Genomic DNA, 17,649 nt, shown 5'->3' with positions numbered 1-17,649 from the left:
AGGTTCCATGGAGAGCTGGGAAGGCTTCCCCTGGAAAGCTGTGAAGGGTTCCATGGAGAGCTGGGAAGGGTTCCCCTGTGAAGACTTCTCCTGGAACGCTGGGAAGGGTTCCCTGGAGAGCTGGGAAGGGTTCCCCTGAGCTCAGCTGCAGAGCTGGGGATGTTCTGGGGCATGGGGACAGGCCTGGTGGGAAGGGACCCTGCAGGAAGCAGCAGCTCTGCCTTGGTGACCAAGCAGAGTTTAAGCAGCAGGCAAAGTGATGGCCAAAGGCTGTTCAGGAGTTATCCATTGGGATGTGCTGCCTAGGGAGGTGGTGGAGTCCCCATCCCTGGAGGTGTTTAAGAAGAGCCTGGCTGAGGCCCTTGGAGCCATGGTTTGGTTGATCAGATGGTGGTGGTGATGGGTTGGACTGGATGACCTCAAAGGTCTTTTCCAGCCTGGTTGATTCTGTATCCCTGGGGCAGCAATGTGCCCTTGTGGCCAAGATGGTCAATGGTCCCTGGGGTGCATGGAGAAGAGTGTGTCCAGCAGGTTGAGGGAGGCTCTGCTCCTCCTCTACTCTGCCCTGGTGAGGCCACATCTGGAGCACTGCATCCAGCTCTGGGCTCTCCCCAGTCCAAGAGGGGCAGGGAACTACTGGAGAGTGTCCAGCTGAGAGGGGATCTTCTCAGTGCAAGAGCTAAAGGGTGGGAGGCAAGAGGATGGAGCCAGACTCTTCTTGGTGGTGTCCAGGGCCAGGACATAAACTGCAGCCCAGAAGGTTTCATCTGAAGATGAAAATTCTTTGGTGTGAGGCTGCTGGAGGCCTGGAGCAGGCTGCCCAGAGAGGAGTGGAGTCTCCTTGTGTGGAGAGCTTCCAGCCCCCCCTGGGCATTGTGCTGCTGGGCAAGCTGCTGTGGTTAGCCATTGGAAAGGGCTGCCCAGGGAGGTGTCCCCATCCCTGGAGGTGTTCAAGAGGGGATTGGAGGTGGCACTTGGTGCCATGGTTTAGTCAGGAGGTCTGTGGTGACAGGTTGGACTTGATGATCTCTGAGGTCTCTTCCAGCCTTGGTGGTCCTGAGGGTGCCCTGCTTCAGCAGGGGGGTTGAGTGGGATGACCTCCAGAGGTCCCTTCCATCCTCTACCATTCTGTGATGCTAGGAGGCAGCTCAGTGGGGAGGGAAGCAACCCTCTGTCTCAGGCAGCTGTGCCTGTGGCCCCAAAGTGTGGGTCACAGAATGAGCTGGAAGGGCCCTCTGGAGCTCATGGAGCCCAACCCCCGCTTCTAAAGCAGGGTCACCTAAAGCAGGCTGCCCAGGATCCCATCCTGGGTCACATCTGCTACAGCTAGAAGCTGAGTTTGAAGGGCCTGGGTGTATGCAGAGGCTGGGGGGTGGGGGTGGGGGGGTGAGGAAAGCCCCTCCCCAGCCTGGCATTCACCAGCTGTGAGCAAGGAGCTGTGTAAATGAGACCCCAGTCTCCTCATCTCCCGAGTAAATTAACTTGACCTTTCTCTCATGCAGTGCTCTGGCTTGCAATAAATCTGCAGCAGGCCTCCTGCTGGGGCTCTTGTCAGAGGGGGGAGAGAGTGCTGAGGGATTGATTTAAAACAATCATCATCAAAATGGGACAGATACAGAAGGGAAAAAATATCACCTGAAAAAATAAAAGGGGAGGGGGGGGGGGGGGGGTGGAGGGAAAAAAAGGCCAAACCCAACCCAAACAAAGCCTGGCAAAGAGATTGTGGCCCTTGCCCATCAGGGAGGAAATTGCTCCTTGAGCTCTTCCTCTCATTAGGGCTTGCAGAAGGTACCTTAAGGGCCCTCGTTTTGCTCCTGGGCTGAAGTGAGGAGCTCTTGGAGGATGCAGGGAAGGGAGCTCACAGCAGCCAGGCTGGAGAGGCTCTGCCTGAAGTGCCAGGTGGGGACTGAGCTGCCCCCGTGGTGTGCTGGGGGGGTTGGGGCTGATCACAGAATCATTTAAGTTGGGGGAAAAAAAAAAGCCAAGCAACCCTCTGAGATCATCAAGACTAAGATCCTGCAGCTTCAGAGTCCTGCTTGCCTCTGGGGACAGCAAGCTTGCTGCTCAGCAGCAGGTGGGTGGCACCTGCTGAAGCTGAGGGGAGGACAGCCATCAGTTCCATCCTCACTCTGCCCAAGTGAGGCCAGATCAGAAGTACTGGGTCCAGCCCTGGGCTCCCCAGTTCAAGAGGGATGGGGAACTACAGGAGAGAGCCCAGCAGAGGCTGTGAAGATGCTGGAAACAGTCCCTCTGCAGCCTTCTACCCCCTGCAGGGACTGGCAGGCTGCTCTAAGGTCTCCCTGGAGTCTTCTCTTCTCCAGGCTGAACAGCCCCAGCTCCTACAGCCTGTCCTCCTAGCAGAGCAGCTCCAGCCCTCTGCTCATCCTTGTGGGTGATCCAGTGAGGGTGGGGAGACCCTGGAACAGGTTGCCTAGGGAGGTTGTGGATGCCCTCTCCCTGGAGGTGTTCATGGGCAGGTTGGATAAGGCCTTGAGCAAGCTGGGCTGGTGGGAGGTGTCCCTGAAGGGAGGTTGGACGTGGATGATCTTTAAGACCCCTTCCAACCCAAACCATTCTAGAGCCATAGAACTGAGCAGGCTGCCAGCAGCAAGCAGAGAGCTCTCCAAGCCTGGCTCTCACAGAGCCTGAGAACTGGCAGGGTTGGAAGGGAGCTCAAGGCTCAGCCAGCTCCAACCCCCTGCCATGGGCAGGGACACCTCACACCACAGCAGGTTGCCCACAGCCACATCCAGCCTGGCTGCAAACACCTCCAGGCAGGAGGCTTCCACCACCTCCCTGGGCAGCCTGTGCCAGGCTCTCACCACCCTCCTGGGGAACAACTTCTTCTTCACATCCAATCTCAATCTCCCCACTTCTAGTTTTGCTCCATCCCCCCCAGTCCTCTCCCTCCCTGACACCCCCAGAAGTCCTTCCCCAGCTTTCCTGTAGCCCTCTTCAGATCCTGGAAGGCCACAATGAGGTCTCCTGGGAGCCTTCTCTTCTGTACAGCCCCAGCTCCCTCAGTCAGCTCAGGCTGCTCTGAGCCCTTCCCCTCGATGGTTTCTGGGGCAGGACCTCCTGCCTGCAGCGCTGGGCAAACCTCTTCTTGGGGGAGGGGGGATCCAAAACCAAAACCCCACTGTTTTGTTTGCTTTTTCTTCTTCTCTCCCCCCCCAACCCCAGGCTCCAAGGACCCCTGTGCAGAGGTGAGCTGCAGCTTTGGCAGCACCTGCGTGCCCTCTGCCGACGGGCAGGCGGCCAAGTGCGTGTGCCCTGCCTCCTGCCGCGGCGTGCCCGAGGCCACCGTCTGCGGCAGCGACGGCCGCGACTACCGCAGCCACTGCGACCTCAACAAGCACGCCTGTGACAAGCAGGAGAACGTCTTCAAGAAGTTTGATGGCCCCTGTGGTGAGTCCTCCCCCTGCCCCCCCACCCCCCACCCCACCCCCAGGCACGTTGCTTGTGAGCCAAGGGCATCCTGGCCTGCGTCAGGAAGAGTGTGGCCGGCAGGGGCAGGGAGCTCATCCTGCCCTGTGCTCAGCACTGCTCAGGCCACACATTGAGTGCTGTGTCCAGTTCTGGGCTCCTCAGTTCAAGAAGGACATTGAGAGGCTTGAAAGTGTCCAGAGAAGGGCAATGAGGCTGGAGCACAGCCCTGGGAGGAGAGGCTGAGGGAGCTGGGGTTGCTTAGCCTGGAGAAGAGGAGGCTCAGGGGAGACCTTCTTGCTCTCTCCAGCTCCTTGAAGGGAGGTTGTAGCCAGGTGGCGGTTGGTCTCTTCTCCCAGGCACCCAGCACCAGAACAAGAGGCCACAGTCTCAAGCTGTGCCAGGGGAGGTTTAGGCTGGTTGTTAGGAAGAAATTCTACAGAGAGAGAGAGATTGGCCATGGGGATGTGCTGCCCAGGGAGGTGGTGGAGTCCCCATCCCTGGAGGTGCCATGGTTTGGTTGATTAGATGGTGTTGGGTGATAGGTTGATGATCCCTGAGGTCTTTTCCAACCTGGCTCATTCCATTCCATTCCATTCCATTCCATTCCATTCCATTCCATTCCATTCCATTCCATTCCATTCCATTCCATTCCATTCCATTCCATTCCATTCCATTCCATTCCACTCCAAAGGTCTTCTGGTGGTTTGGGTTGGAAAAGGACTCGAAGGTTGCCGAGTCCAACCCTTCTGTGAGCATGCTGAGGTTGGTGTTAAGCCATACCCCTCAGCACCACGGCTCTGGGGCTTTGAAACCCCCTCCAGGAGTGATGATTTGGTCAGCTTCAGACTGTTCCAGGGCTTGACAGCCCTCATAAGGAGGTCTAGAGACAGGACAAGGGGGAATGGTTTGAAGCTGAGGGAGAGCAGGGTTGGACTGGAGCTGAGGGAGAAGCTCTGCAGTAGGAGGCTGGTGAGACTCTGGCACAGGCTGCCTGGGAGGCTGTGGATGCCTCCTCCCTGGGGGTGTTCAAGGCCAGGTTAAATGAGGCCCTGGGCAACCAAGTCTAGCTGAGAGATGTCCCTGCCCATGGCAGGGGGTTGGAGTAGATGATCTCTGAGGTCCTTTCTAACCTAAGCCACTCTTTGATTCTGTGATTAATCTCCAACCTAAACCTCCCCTGCTGCAACTTGAGGCCATTTCCTCTTGTCCTGTCTCTGACCCCCACCTCACTCCACCCCCCCTGTCAGGGAGCTGTGCTATCAAGGGCAGAGCAGCAGGAAATGGCAAGGGCTGGGGGGGAAAAAACCTTGCCCACTGTTGTCATCAGCCCAAAAACACAGACTGGGTGGAAAAAGACAGCCTCAGGAACTCAGCCCCTGCCTCTGCTTCAGCATCTGAAGGGGGCTACAAGAAAACTGGGGAGGGACTGCTCAGAAGGGCTTGGATGAGGGGCAGGGGTTTGAAAGTGGAGCAGGGAAGGCTTAGGCTGCACATCAGGAGGAAGGTTCTGCACAATGAGAGTGGCAAAACCCTGGAACAGGTTGCCCAGAGAGGTGGTGGAGGCCCCATCCCTGGAGACATCCAAGGTCAGGCTTGACAAGACCCTGAGCAACTCTATCTAATTGGGGATGTCCCTGCTGCCTGCAGGGGGCTTGGCCAAGCTGCCCTTTGAAGGTCCCTCCCATTCTGTGATTGTATTCTGTGTTCCCCCCCCACACTCTGCACTTCCCTGTGGGTGATTGTGCCCAGGCCCCACCAACCCAAAGAGCTGTTCCAACATCTGTGCCACCTCCTGCTGTTTGCCCTGGCTGGCATCCCCCCAGCTGCCACTCTGGCAAGGAGCCTGCTGCCAGCTGCCATCCCAGGGCTTGGGGCAAGCAGCTCCTGCTAATTAAAGGAGCCCAACAGGCACAGATCCCAGAGCAAACACAGCCCTGCCACTCCGAGGATGCTTTGCTCTTTGGCTAATGATGGCTGGGGACATTTGTAATTAAAAGGAGCTGCATTCATTAGGAGGAGCAGGAGCTCAGCCAGGACACGTGCCAGACACCAGTGTTTGTCCCCCAGGGAAGGAGCACACACAAACCTGCAGCTGTGCTTTCTGTGCTCAGTCCCAAGCAGGGTGAGGTGGGTGCAAGTGGGAGGTGTGAAAGAGAGGCCACCCTGGGCTGCCCCAGGTGTCTGGGGCAGAGAGCAGGCTTGGAGCCTCGCTGCTCCTTGGAGGCCCTCCTGGTTTTAGCTGGGCATCAGCAGAGCCTCAGGCAGCTCAGCTGGGCTGTGGAGCTTGAAGGCTTGAAGGACTTGGTTGGGTGTGCTCTGAGGCCTGAGCACATACTGTGAGGTAGGGGAGAGGGTGAGGCTGGGCAGTGCAGGCAGGGCACATCTCAAATATCCTCCATATGCAGCTCCTGAGCCATGGCCTTGCTTCTGCCTCATCCTCGACCCCTCTGATGCAATCCCCACCTCCTCAGTTGTAACATATCCCTGCCTCATCCCCTCGGCTGTATCTCATCCCTGCCTCATCCCCAGCCCCTCTGCTGTGGTCCCCAGCCCCTCTGCTGTGGTCCCCATCTCCTCAGCTCTGCCACATCCATACCTCATCCCTACCACATCCCTACGTCATCCCCAGCCCCTCTGCTGTGGTCCCCATCTCCTCAGCTCTGCCACATCCATTCCTCATCCCCATCACATCCCTACCTCATCCCCATCCCCTCTGGTGTGGTCCCCATCTCCTCATCCCCACCACATCCCTGCCTCATCCCCAGCCCCTCTGCTGTGGTCCTCATCTCCTCAGCTCTGCCACATCCCTGCCTCATCCCCAGCCCCTCTGCTGTGGTCCTCATCTCCTCAGCTCTGCCACATCCCTGCCTCATCCCCAACCCCTCTGCTGTGGTCCTCATCTCCTCAGCTCTGCCACATCCCTGCCTCATCCCCAACCCCTCTGCTGTGGTCCCCATCTCCTCATCCCCACCACATCCCTACCTCATCCCTACCACATCCATACTTCATCCCCAGCCCCTCTGCTGTGGTCCCCATCTCCTCAGCTCTGCCACATCCATACCTCATCCCCAGCCCCTCTGCTGTGGTCCCCATCTCCTCAGCTCTGCCACATCCATACCTCATCCCCAGCCCCTCTGCTGTGGTCCCCATCTCCTCAGCTCTACCAGATCTGCTTAGTGCAGAGGAGCTTGGCCTAAAGGACCTGGGGCTGTTTAGTCTGGAGAAGAGAAGACTGAGAGGGGATTTAATCAATGCCTATAAATCTCTGAGGGCTGGGGGTCAGGAGGGAGGGGACAGGGCCAGGCTCTGCTCAGCTGCACCCTGGGATAGGACAAGGGGCAATGGATAGAAACTCCAGCCCAGGAGGTTCCACCTCAAGGTGAGGAGTAACCTCTTCCCTGTGAGGGTCAGAGAGCCCTAGGACAGGCTGCCCAGAGAGTCTCCTTCTCTGGAGCCTTCCCAGCCCTGCCTGGACGTGCTCCCTGTGCAAGCTGTGCCGGATTCTGTGCTCCTGCTCTGGCTTCGAGGATCTTCGAAGGTCCCTTCCAACCCCTAGCATCCTGCGACCCGTCCAGGTCCCTTCCCACCCAAACCAGCGCGGGAGGCAGAGGCTGAGGGAGGCTGCCGGGGAGGGGCGGGGGGCAGGGCAAGGGGCCGCCCTCGGGGCAGCGCTGACCGCGCGTGTCCGTGTGCGCAGACCCGTGCCAAGGCGTGCCCAGCGAGGCCGGCCGCGTGTGCCGCGTGAACCCCCGCAGCCGGCGGGCGGAGCTGCTGCCGCGCCCCGAGGGCTGCCCGCCGCGGCGGGAGCCGGTGTGCGGCGACGACGGCGTCACCTACGAGAGCGAGTGCGTGATGGTTCGCTCCGCCGCCATCCGCGGGCTGCACGTCCAGAAGGTGCGCTCGGGGCAGTGCCAGCAGCAGGGTGAGTACCCAGCGCCTGGCACCGGCGCCCAGGCCCGGCCCAGCGCCTCCCGAGGGGGCGGGCGGAAGGGTCCCAGCCTGGCCGGGGCAGGGGGGGCCCTGACGGCTGCGGGGAGGTCGGGCTGGGTGGCCTTGGGAGGCTCCTCCTGGCCCTGACCGTTCGTTGGTGCTCTGGGGCTATGACTGATTCTCTGACTGATTCTGTGATTGATTCTGTGATTCTCTGATTGATTCTATGATTGATTCTCTGAGTCTATGATTGATTATCTGATTGATTCTGTGATTCTCTGATTGATTCTCTGGTTGATTTGTATGATTGATTCTGTGAGTCTATGATTGATTCTCTGGTTGATTCTGTGATTGATTCTATGATTGATTCTATGATTCTATGATTGATTCTATGATTGATTCTCTGAGTCTATGATTGATTATGTGATTGATTCTGTGATTGATTCTATGCTTCTCTGAGTCTGTGATTGATTCTCTGAGTCTATGGTTGATTCTGTGATTGATTCTCTGAGTCTATGATTGATTATCTGATTGATTCTGTGATTGATTCTATGATTCTATGATTGATTCTATGATTGATTCTATGATTGATTCTATGATTGATTCTATGATTGATTCTCTGAGTCTATGATTGATTATGTGATTGATTCTGTGATTGATTCTATGATTCTCTGAGTCTATGATTGATTATCTGATTGATTCTCTGAGTCTATGATTGATTATCTGATTGATTCTGTGATTCTCTGGTTGATTCTGTGATTGATTCTATGATTCTCTGATTGATTCTATGATTGATTCTCTGAGTCTATGATTGATTCTGTGATTGATTCTATGATTCTCTGGTTGATTCTATGATTGATTCTCTGGTTGATTCTCTGGCTGATTCTCTGATTGATTGGTTGAGTCTCTGGTTGATTTTATGATTGATTCTATGATTCTGTGATTGATTCTCTGGTTGATTCTCTGATTCTTTGGTTGATTCTGTGGGTCCATGATTGATTCTCTGGTTGATTCTCTGTGTCTATGATTAATTCTCTGGTTGATTCTGTGGTGCTGTGGTTGGAGAGAAGCACAGGGTTGTATTCAGGCCCTCCTGTGGAACACAGAACACATGGATCCATAATACACACAACAGAGCACAGGAGGAGGGGCAGTGGCTGCAAACTCCAGAAGAACAGATTTAGATTGGATGATGGGAACAAGTTCTTGGCTACGAGGGTGGTGGAGGAGCATGCCCAGGGCGGGCAGGATGAGAATGCCCATGGCAGGCAGCAGGAGCATGCCTGGAGCAGGGCAGGCAGCAGGAACATGCCCAGGGCAGGCAGGATGAGAATGCCCATGGCAGGCAGGATGAGAATGCCCATGGTAGGCAGCAGGAGCATGCTCAGGGCAGGCAGCAGGAGCATGCCCGTGGCAGTCGGCAAGAGAATGCCCATGGTGGGCAGCAGGAGCATGCCCAGGGCAGGCAGGATGAGAATGCCCATGGCAGTCAGCAAGAGAATGCCCATGGCAGGCAGAAGGAGCATGCCTGGGGCAGGGCAGGCAGCAGGAGCATGCCCAGGGCGGGCAGGATGAGAATGCCCATGGCAGTCAGCAAGAGAATGCCCATGGCAGGCAGAAGGAGCATGCCTGGGGCAGGGCAGGCAGCAGGAGCATGCCCGTGGCAGTCAGCAAGAGAATGCCCATGGCAGGCAGGAGGAGCATGCCCGTGGCAGTCAGCAAGAGAATGCCCATAGCAGGCAGCAGGAGCATGCCCGGGGCAGGCAGGAGGAGAATGCCCATGGCAGGCAGCAGGAGCATGCCCGGGGCAGTCAGCAAGAGAATGTCCATGGCAGGCAGGATGAGAATGTCCAGGGCAGGCAGCAGGAGCATGCCCGGGGCAGTCAGCAAGAGAATGCCCATGGCAGTCAGCAGGAGCATGCCCGTGGCAGGGCAGGCAGCAGGAGCATGCCCGGGGCAGGGCAGTCAGCAGGAGCATGCCCATGGCAGGCAGCAGGAGCATGCCCGGGGCAGTCAGCAAGAGAATGCCCATGGCAGTCAGCAGGAGCATGCCCGTGGCAGGGCAGGCAGCAGGAGCATGCCCGTGGCAGGGCAGTCAGCAAGAGAATGCCCATGGCAGGCAGCAGGAGCATGCCCGGGGCAGGGCAGTCAGCAGGAGCATGCCCATGGCAGGCAGCAGGAGCATGCCCGGGGCAGGGCAGCAGCAAGCTTCTCTCTGTGTCTCCCGTCCCAGACCGGTGTCAGGAGGAGTGCAAGCTGAACGCCGTCTGCCTGAACCGGCGGGGGGCTGCTCGCTGCTCCTGCGAGCGCCTGGCCTGCGACGGAGCCTACCGACCCCTGTGCGCCCGCGACGGCCGCACCTACGCCAACGACTGCCAGCGCCGCCGCGCCGAGTGCCAGCAGCAGGCTGCCATCCCCGTCAAGCACCAGGGACCCTGTGGTAAGCGCTGGGTGCCCCCCACGGGGACGCTTGGGAACTTCAGCCCCGCGGAGCCGCTCCGCCGGCCGCCGCCCCCTCGCTCCTCGGCCCTCCCCCAGCGGCCGCGGTGAGGCCGGGGCGGCGGTGTCGGGAAGGGGAAGGTAAGTTGAGTGCCGGTGGCCAGCGGCTGGGCAAGCCAGCAGGGTGCCTTAAAGGGTGGCAAGCCCTGCCCAGGCTGCCCAGAGAGGCTGTGGGGTCTTCTCCTCTGGAGACCTCCCCCAGCCCGCCTGGATGTGCCCCTGTGTGACCTGCTCTGGATGATCTCTGGAGGTCCCTTCCAACCCTTGGCATCCTGTGATCCCTTCCTCCCTGGCTTTTTATCCTTCCAGCAGTCCTCCTGTGTGTGTCTGTGTGTGTGTGTGTGTGTGCATGGGTTCCTCCTTGTCTTGTCTCTGTCTGGTGTGCCCAGTACCAGGGGGAAGAATCCTTTGTGCTTAACCAGTACCCAAATGTCTGCTGTCCAGCTGGCTCCTCTCATTCACCACCACCACCACGCAGGTCCTGTGCAGCCCTCACCATCCATTTCTCCTCCCAGGGTAGTGCCAGCCCCCAAGCTCCTTCCATGCTTCCCCCTCCATGCCCTGCCTGCTTCTCTCAGCTCCAGGTACTCTCCATAAGGAACTCTTTGCCAGCCTGCCTGCTCTCTGGAGGCCTCTCCATGCCTTTGCCTCGTCTCTGGGAGGAGCTTTTGACCTTTCCAATGGATGTTTCTTTTCCAGGGCTGTGTGATAGGAAGGGGCCTTTGGGGGTTCCCTGCAGTGCTGGGGACATCCAGTGTCACAGTGAAGACTGAGGAGGTCAAGCTTGGGTTGGTCTGCACGAGGTGGAAGGGACCATCCACTGCAGCTCCAATGGCTTCTGGAGCAGCTCTGGAGCTGTCCATTTGGTGCTGATGTTCCATGAGATGTCAGCTCCAGCTAAACCTCCTTGGAAATCAGGCCCCAGGTGGCCTGGAAGTGTTTTGTTGGCTTTGTGCTCCTGCAGTGGGCTTTCAGTGCTGCTGCCAGGCATTGCTCAGCTGCTTTGGAAACTGTTTGTCAGGCTCCCCAGATCCCACTCAGTGTAATCACCACTGGTAGCTTTAATCACCCCTTTCATCCTCTTTCTGGTGCTTGGATGGTTAGGAGCCAGCTCCCCCAAGTTCTCCCTACAGGGAGAGGCATCTTTCAGTCCTCTCTTCCCTCCAGGCACGGGGGAGGTGCTGCTGGATGGCACCCAGAAGCCTTGCCAGGAAGCCAGCAGGTCTGGCACTCCTTTCCTTTCCTGCCCCTGTGCCATTGTGGAGCTTTGCTGGAGGTGTGCCCACCCTCTGGGGCCGGAACAGGAGTGCTCAGAGCTGCTTCTGGCATGGGGGGATGGTGGGGATAGTATCATAGTATCAGTCAGGGTTGGAAGGGACCACAAGGATCAGCCAGTTCCAACCCCCCTGCCATGGGCAGGGACACCCCACACTAGATCAGCCTGGCCAGAGCCTCAGCCAGCCTGGCCTTAAACACCTCCAGGGACAGGGCCCCAACCACCTCCCTGGACAACCCATTCCAGGGCTTCACCACTTTCATGGGGAAGAACTTCCTCCTCCCCTCCAGCCTCAATCTCCCCACCTCCAGCTTCACTCCATTCCCCCTAGTCCTATCACTACCTGGGATCCTGAGCAGTCCCTCCCCAGCCTTCCTGTAGCCCCCTTCAGATCCTGGAAGGCCACAATGAGGTCACCTGGGAGCCTTCTCTTCTCCAGACTGAACAGCCCCAACTCCTTCAGCCTGTCCTCACAGGAGAGCAGCTCCTATGGGATGAAGTGAGGTGCCTGTGGCTGGGCTGCTGGGGCAGTGGGGCCAGGAGGCTGTTTGCAGCTAGGTGGCCTTGGGCTCTCTACAAACCCTTCCCTGTACCTCTCAGCCCTTGCTGAGGCTTCCCAAACATTTCCAGGGTGAGCAGAGGGCTTGTGCTGCTGTCTGCACACCCTTTCCACCACCCTGAGTGGGCAGTGGGATGTGGTCCCTATCCACCTGCTGCTCCTCTCCCCACTGTGCTCTCCTCTAGTCTAGCCTGCCCCCAGCTTCTCCTCCTCCAGGCCAGGACATCAGATGTGCACAACTGCTATCAGGAGCTACCTCCAAGTGGGGTAGGGGCAACCAAAGCTCAGAAACCAGGAGAAGTAAATCAAAGCTGGGGCTTTGTCTGCCAAAGCCCAGGACTTCCAAGTCCCTGTGACAGCTCCTGGCAGCCCCATAACAAAGCACCCCAAGGTGTGGCCAAGCCTTCAGCCTCCCCATCAGCTGAGGAAAGCATCTCCTGCCTGAGCTGAGAGCTGCCCTGTGGAAAGGAAGCTTGTCCCCCAGTGTGCCCCCAGCAGGGCAGGCTCAGGGTGAGGTGAGGAGCAGGTTTAGAAGTGGGGATGGGGAGATGCTGCTGCCTGCCAGCCTGTGTGTCAAGACAGGTCTCAGCATGAGCCCAGCTGGTGGTGCTGACTTCTCTCCTTGGGCTGCAGGGTGCAGTCCACCAGCACAAGGCTGGGACAGGAATAGAGTCATAGAATGGTCAGGGTTGGAAGGGAGCTCAAGGCTCAGCCAGTTCCAACCCCCCTGCCATGGGCAGGGACACCTCACACCACAGCAGGTTGCTCACAGCCACCTCCAGCCTGGCTGCAAACACCTCCAGGCAGGAGGCTTCCACCACCTCCCTGGGCAGCCTGTGCCAGGCTCTCACCACCCTCCTGGGGAGCAACTTCTTCCTCACAGCCAATCTCAATCTCTCCACTTCTAGTTTTGCTCCATCCCCCCCAGTCCTATCCCTACCTGACACCCTCAAAAGTCCCTCCCCAGCTTTCCTGTAGCCTCCTTCAGATCCAGGAAGGCCACAATGAGGTCTCCTTGGAGCCTTCTCCTCTCCAGCCTGCACAACCCCAACTCCCTCAGTCTGTGCTCACAGCAGAGCAGCTCCAGCCCTCTGCTCATCCTTGTGGCCCTTCCCTGGACACCTTCCAGCCCCTCCAGATCCTTCCTGGCACAGAGGCTCCAGAAGTGGATGCAGTACTCCAGGTGGGGTCTGAGCAGAGCAGAGGGAGAGAATGACCTCCCTGGCCCTGCTGCCTGGGGTGATGGGTGCTGTAGGGCTGGTAGGACACTTAGCAGTGGGTGAGACCAGGGAGTGAGGGAGCTCTGCCTGCATCCAGCACCCAAGGTGGGCAGTGTGGGGAGTTCTTTACTCACCATGGAAGAAGCTCTTTACTGTGAGGGTGGTGGAACACTGCAGCAGGTTGCCCAGACAGGTGGTGGAGCCCTCCCCAATCCCTGGAGGTATTAGGAACCCCCTGCAGACATGGCACTGTTGGGTCAGTGGTTGGACCTGATGATCTCAGAGGTCTTTGCCAACCCAAACAGGCTTCAGTGGAGCTCCTGGGTTGGGAACTTGGTGGAAGCCCTGAGTCTGGGCTTGCTCAAGTCTTTCAGAGGGCAAGTCTCAGTCTGGGCCAGTTTGTCCAGTGAGAAGGTGCTGGAGGCCTCATTCCTGGAGACATTCCAGGTCAGGCTCAGTGGGGCTCTGAGCAACCTGATCTCGTTGGGGCTCTCCCTGCTGACTGCAGGGATGGGTTGGACTGGCTGAGCTTTAGAAGATCCCTTCCAGCCCAATGCATTGATGATTCTGTGATTCAGCCTCTGTGCTGTGAGGCTGCAGGAGATGCAGGGAGCTGGGGAAGGGAAGGAAAGAAGGAAGGAAGGAAGGAAGGAAGGAAGGAAGGAAGGAAGTTAGGAAGGAAGGAAGGGAAGCCAGGGCTGTTGGTGTGGTGGCAGGGGTTTGATCTCTCGTGTCTCTGATGAGCAATGAGCTCTGCTGCTGCCTTTTCCAGCAGCAAGGCAAAGGAGGCAAAGCCAAACAAAATGCTCCAGGCTTTGATTTTAATCCTCTGGCACCATGGTGGTGCAGCTGAGAAGGAAGAGATGGGATGAGACCGGTGTGGACAGGAGGTGGAGGGTTGCTGTATCTGTCTTTTCCTCCCTGCCTCTCTCTGCTCTCTCTCTTTCTCTCCTCTGTTTTTTCTCTCCCTCTGCTCTTTCTCTCTCTTTCCTGTTTGGTCTGTGTCTTGTGTTTTACAGTGGTGCCTGTGTGGAGGAAGGAGTTGTGTCCTGGCAGCACCCTTCTGCTCCCTACCCGGACAGCTCTGCTAGGAGGTCTGCTTTCTCCCCTTCCCCACGGCCACTGCCACTCCTGGCTTCTTCCCACTGCTCCCCAACCTCTCCACTTTTGCTTGAGAGCCCCCCCCCCCAGGATGGGGAGATGGCCCTGGGTCTGCTCCCATCCCTCATCCCAGTCACTTCCAGCTGGAATGGGAATGCCTGGCCGTGCTCTGGGCTCTTCTCCAATGCTTGCTGTGGCTTGGCCCTTTGAGGCAAAGGAGAGGGGGAGCAGAGGTGGGTGCTGTGAGCCCCCCCACTCCTGAGTGAGCCCCTCTACATCAGGCTGGACTGCCCCTGGTTGATTTTTACCCCTCCTGTTGCACCCAACTAACCCTCCTTTCTTCCCTACCTCCTTTCTTCCCCACCTCCTCCTTCCCAGAGACTTGTGCCTGCCTTGGGACTGTGATGCTTGTCCCCTTGCTCTCCATAGTGTGTGTCACTCTTGTCTGTGCAAGCCCAGTGGGCAGGGGCTCTGCAGGGATCACAGCCCCCCAGCCCAGTGCCCAGCAGAGCACCCTGTGCCTCTGGGAAGTGCTGAGTCTGTGTTCAGCTGTGGTTCTTCCCTCTGAACACTTCCCTGAGGAGCTGGTGCTGAAGCCTTTGGGTGTGATGGGTTACACAGCAGCTTCAGAGCTGCTCTCCATAGTCATCCCCAGGCAAGGGCTTGCAGGAGAGCTCAGTGTGCCTGGGTGCCAGGGTGCCAGGGCTTGGTTGGGTTTCTGCAAAGCTCAGCAGCAGCTGAAGGATCACAGGCTGCAGAAGGAGCATTTTGCCTGCTCTGTGCCTTGGCCTCCCTGCCTAAGTGATGGAGAGGGGCCAGGAACCAAAGCAGGTCTTGCCTGTAGCACAGCCTAAGGTCCTTGCTCTGTAGGTCCTCATTCTATCCACCCACACCAAACCTGGTGTCACTTCCCACACCTCCTTGACGTCTGCAGGTGCCCAAGCCTGGGTGTGAAATCTCACAGCCTCAGATTCAGGCTGGGAAGGAGCTTCCTGTGCTGCTTCTCTGCAGGTCTGGCTGCTGAAGAAGGGCAGGGGAGGTCAGGGCAGTGTTCTCCAGCAGGCCTGGCACCTCCTGCACCCTCACTCCCTTGCTCACCAAGGCAAGAGTGTGAATTTGGGTCTAAATGAGCAGATTGCTTTGCTTCATGCCTAGCTCCTTACTTCCTGCCTAACTGTCTCCAGAAAAGCTTCTCTTCCCCATGCAAGGGGGCTCTGGGGCTCTGAGGGACATCACCATGGCAGAGATGGTGTTTTGAGAAAGAGAAGCACAAGCAGGAGGTGTGAGCAGCATCAGAGGGCAGGGAGCAAGGAGTAAAGCCCAAGCAGGAGGTGTGAGCAGCATCAGAGGGCAGGGAGCAGGAGCAAGGAGCAAAGCACAAGCAGGAGGTGTGAGCATCATCAGGGGGCAGGGAGCAGGAGCAAGGAGCAAAGCACAAGCAGGAGGTGTGAGCAGCATCAGAGGGTAAGAGGCAGGAGCAAGGAGCAAAGCCCAAGCAGGAGGTGTGAGCATCATCAGAGGGCAGGGAGCAGGAGCAAGGAGCAAAGCCCAAGCAGGAGGTGTGAGCAGCATCAGGGGGTAAGAAGCAGGAGCAAGGAGCAAAGCCCAAGCAGGAGGTGTGAGCAGCATCAGGGGGTAAGAAGCAGGAGCAAGGAGCAAAGCCCAAGCAGGAGGTGTGAGCAGCATCAGGGGGTAAGAAGCAGGAGCAAGGAGCAAAGCCCAAGCAGGAGGTGTGAGCAGCATCAGAGGGTAAGAAGCAGGAGCAAGGAGCAAAGCCCAAGCAGGAGGTGTGAGCAGCATCAGAGGGCAGGGAGAAGGAGCAAGGAGCAAAGCCCAAGCAGGAGGTGTGAGCAGCATCAGAGGGCAGGGAGAAGGAGCAAGGAGCAAAGCCCAAGCAGGAGGTGTGAGCAGCATCAGAGGGTAAGAGGCAGGAGCAAGGAGCAAAGCCCAAGCAGGAGGTGTGAGCAGCATCAGAGGGCAGGGAGCAGGAGCAAGGAGCAAAGCCCAAGCAGGAGGTGTGAGCAGCATCAGAGGGTAAGAAGCAGGAGCAAGGAGCAAAGCCCAAGCAGGAGGTGTGAGCAGCATCAGAGGGCAGGGAGAAGGAGCAAGGAGCAAAGCCCAAGCAGGAGGTGTGAGCAGCATCAGAGGGCAGGGAGAAGGAGCAAGGAGCAAAGCCCAAGCAGGAGGTGTGAGCAGCATCAGAGGGTAAGAGGCAGGAGCAAGGAGCAAAGCCCAAGCAGGAGGTGTGAGCAGCATCAGAGGGCAGGGAGCAGGAGCAAGGAGCAAAGCCCAAGCAGGAGGTGTGAGCAGCATCAGAGGGTAAGAAGCAGGAGCAAGGAGCAAAGCCCAAGCAGGAGGTGTGAGCAGCATCAGGGGGTAAGAAGCAGGAGCAAGGAGCAAAGCCCAAGCAGGAGGTGTGAGCAGCATCAGAGGGCAGGGAACAGGAGCAAGGAGCAAAGCCCAAGCAGGAGGTGTGAGCAGCATCAGAGGGTAAGAGGCAGGAGCAAGGAGCAAAGCCCAAGCAGGAGGTGTGAGCAGCATCAGAGGGTAAGAGGCAGGAGCAAGGAGCAAAGCCCAAGCAGGAGGTGTGAGCAGCATCCGAGGGCAGGGAGCAAGGAGCAAAGCCCAAGCAGGAGGTGTGAGCAGCATCAGAGGGCAGGGAGCAGGAGCAAAGCCCAAGCAGGAGGTGTGAGCAGCATCAGAGGGCAGGGAGCAGGAGCAAGGAGCAAAGCCCAAGCAGGAGGTGTGAGCAGCATCAGAGGGCAGGGAGCAGGAGCAAAGCCCAAGCAGGAGGTGTGAGCAGCATCAGAGGGCAGGGAGCAGGAGCAAGGAGCAAAGCCCAAGCAGGAGGTGTGAGCAGCATCAGAGGGCAGGGAACAGGGGCAGGCAGCAGTTCCTGCTCCCTGGGGATTTCTCAGCAGCTCCTCAGCTGCAGGGGAGCTGTGGGGGGACAGCTGAAAAGGCTGGGTTGAAGGAGTGGCCATGTGCTTGAACTGTCCCCCTGTCTTCCCTGTTCCTTTGCAGACCCTTGGCTCTAAGTTTTGACTTGGTAGGTGCTTCCCAAAGAGGCAAGTCCCAAACCCAGGCTTGCCTTTGCCCATGCTCTTGGCCATTTCTTGGCTGGTTGACAGCATGCAGCCAGGGTCCTGAGGGTCCAAGCCTTGCTCTTGCTCTGCAGATCAGCCACCTTGGTCCTAGGAGGGGATGGCGATGGCCCTGCCGCCCCATCAGCAGGTTCTGGAGGGCTTGGTCTGTCCTGCTCCACTCCAGCTTTGTGCCTGCCTCGCTCTGTGGTGCTGGTGGGGCTGTGCTGTGTCTGCCTGTTGCATCCATCTCCTCTTGGCTGTCTGTCCATCCACATCCATTCCGTTGTGTGTCCACGTCGGCGTCCGGCCTGGGTTACGGCTGGTGTCCTTTCCTCGCCCCAGGTCCTCAGGGCTCTGGCTTGAGTCACAGGGAAGGGGTTGCTGGGCAGTGCTGGCTCTCTCCCCAGCAGCACAGCCAGCCCTGCCTCTTAGCTGCCTGGCTTCTGGATGGTGGAACAGACCTGGATGGTGGATTTGCTTGCTGGGTTGGCCCTCGCCGAGCGGGCTGGGAGCCAGGTGGAACCACAGCACTTCCCCTGGGAGCCGTTC

General features: G+C 58.2%; 1 protein-coding gene across 5 annotated transcripts in view; it reads left to right on the top strand.

The window, feature by feature from the left end:
• Window positions 1–17,649, top strand: part of AGRN (agrin) — a 181,948-nt gene that overhangs the window by 110,654 nt on the left and 53,645 nt on the right. For 4 of the 5 annotated variants that reach the window (XM_068158301.1, XM_068158299.1, XM_068158303.1 and 1 more), the window contains 3 exons: window positions 3,184–3,408; window positions 7,127–7,351; window positions 9,593–9,799. In XM_068158301.1, coding sequence (XP_068014402.1) covers window positions 3,184–3,408; window positions 7,127–7,351; window positions 9,593–9,799 — 657 coding nt within the window. Of the gene's footprint in view, window positions 1–3,183; window positions 3,409–7,126; window positions 7,352–9,592; window positions 9,800–12,820; window positions 14,008–17,649 lie in introns of those variants that run through there. The other variant, XM_068158302.1, reaches the window with a different exon arrangement.

The sequence above is a fragment of the Melanerpes formicivorus genome, unplaced genomic scaffold, assembly GCF_026170545.1.
Source record: "Melanerpes formicivorus ecotype bairdi unplaced genomic scaffold, bMelFor1.0.p_v2 SCAF_39, whole genome shotgun sequence".
Classification (NCBI taxonomy): Eukaryota; Metazoa; Chordata; class Aves; order Piciformes; family Picidae; genus Melanerpes; species Melanerpes formicivorus.
This window is presented reverse-complemented; position numbering and strand designations above follow the sequence as displayed.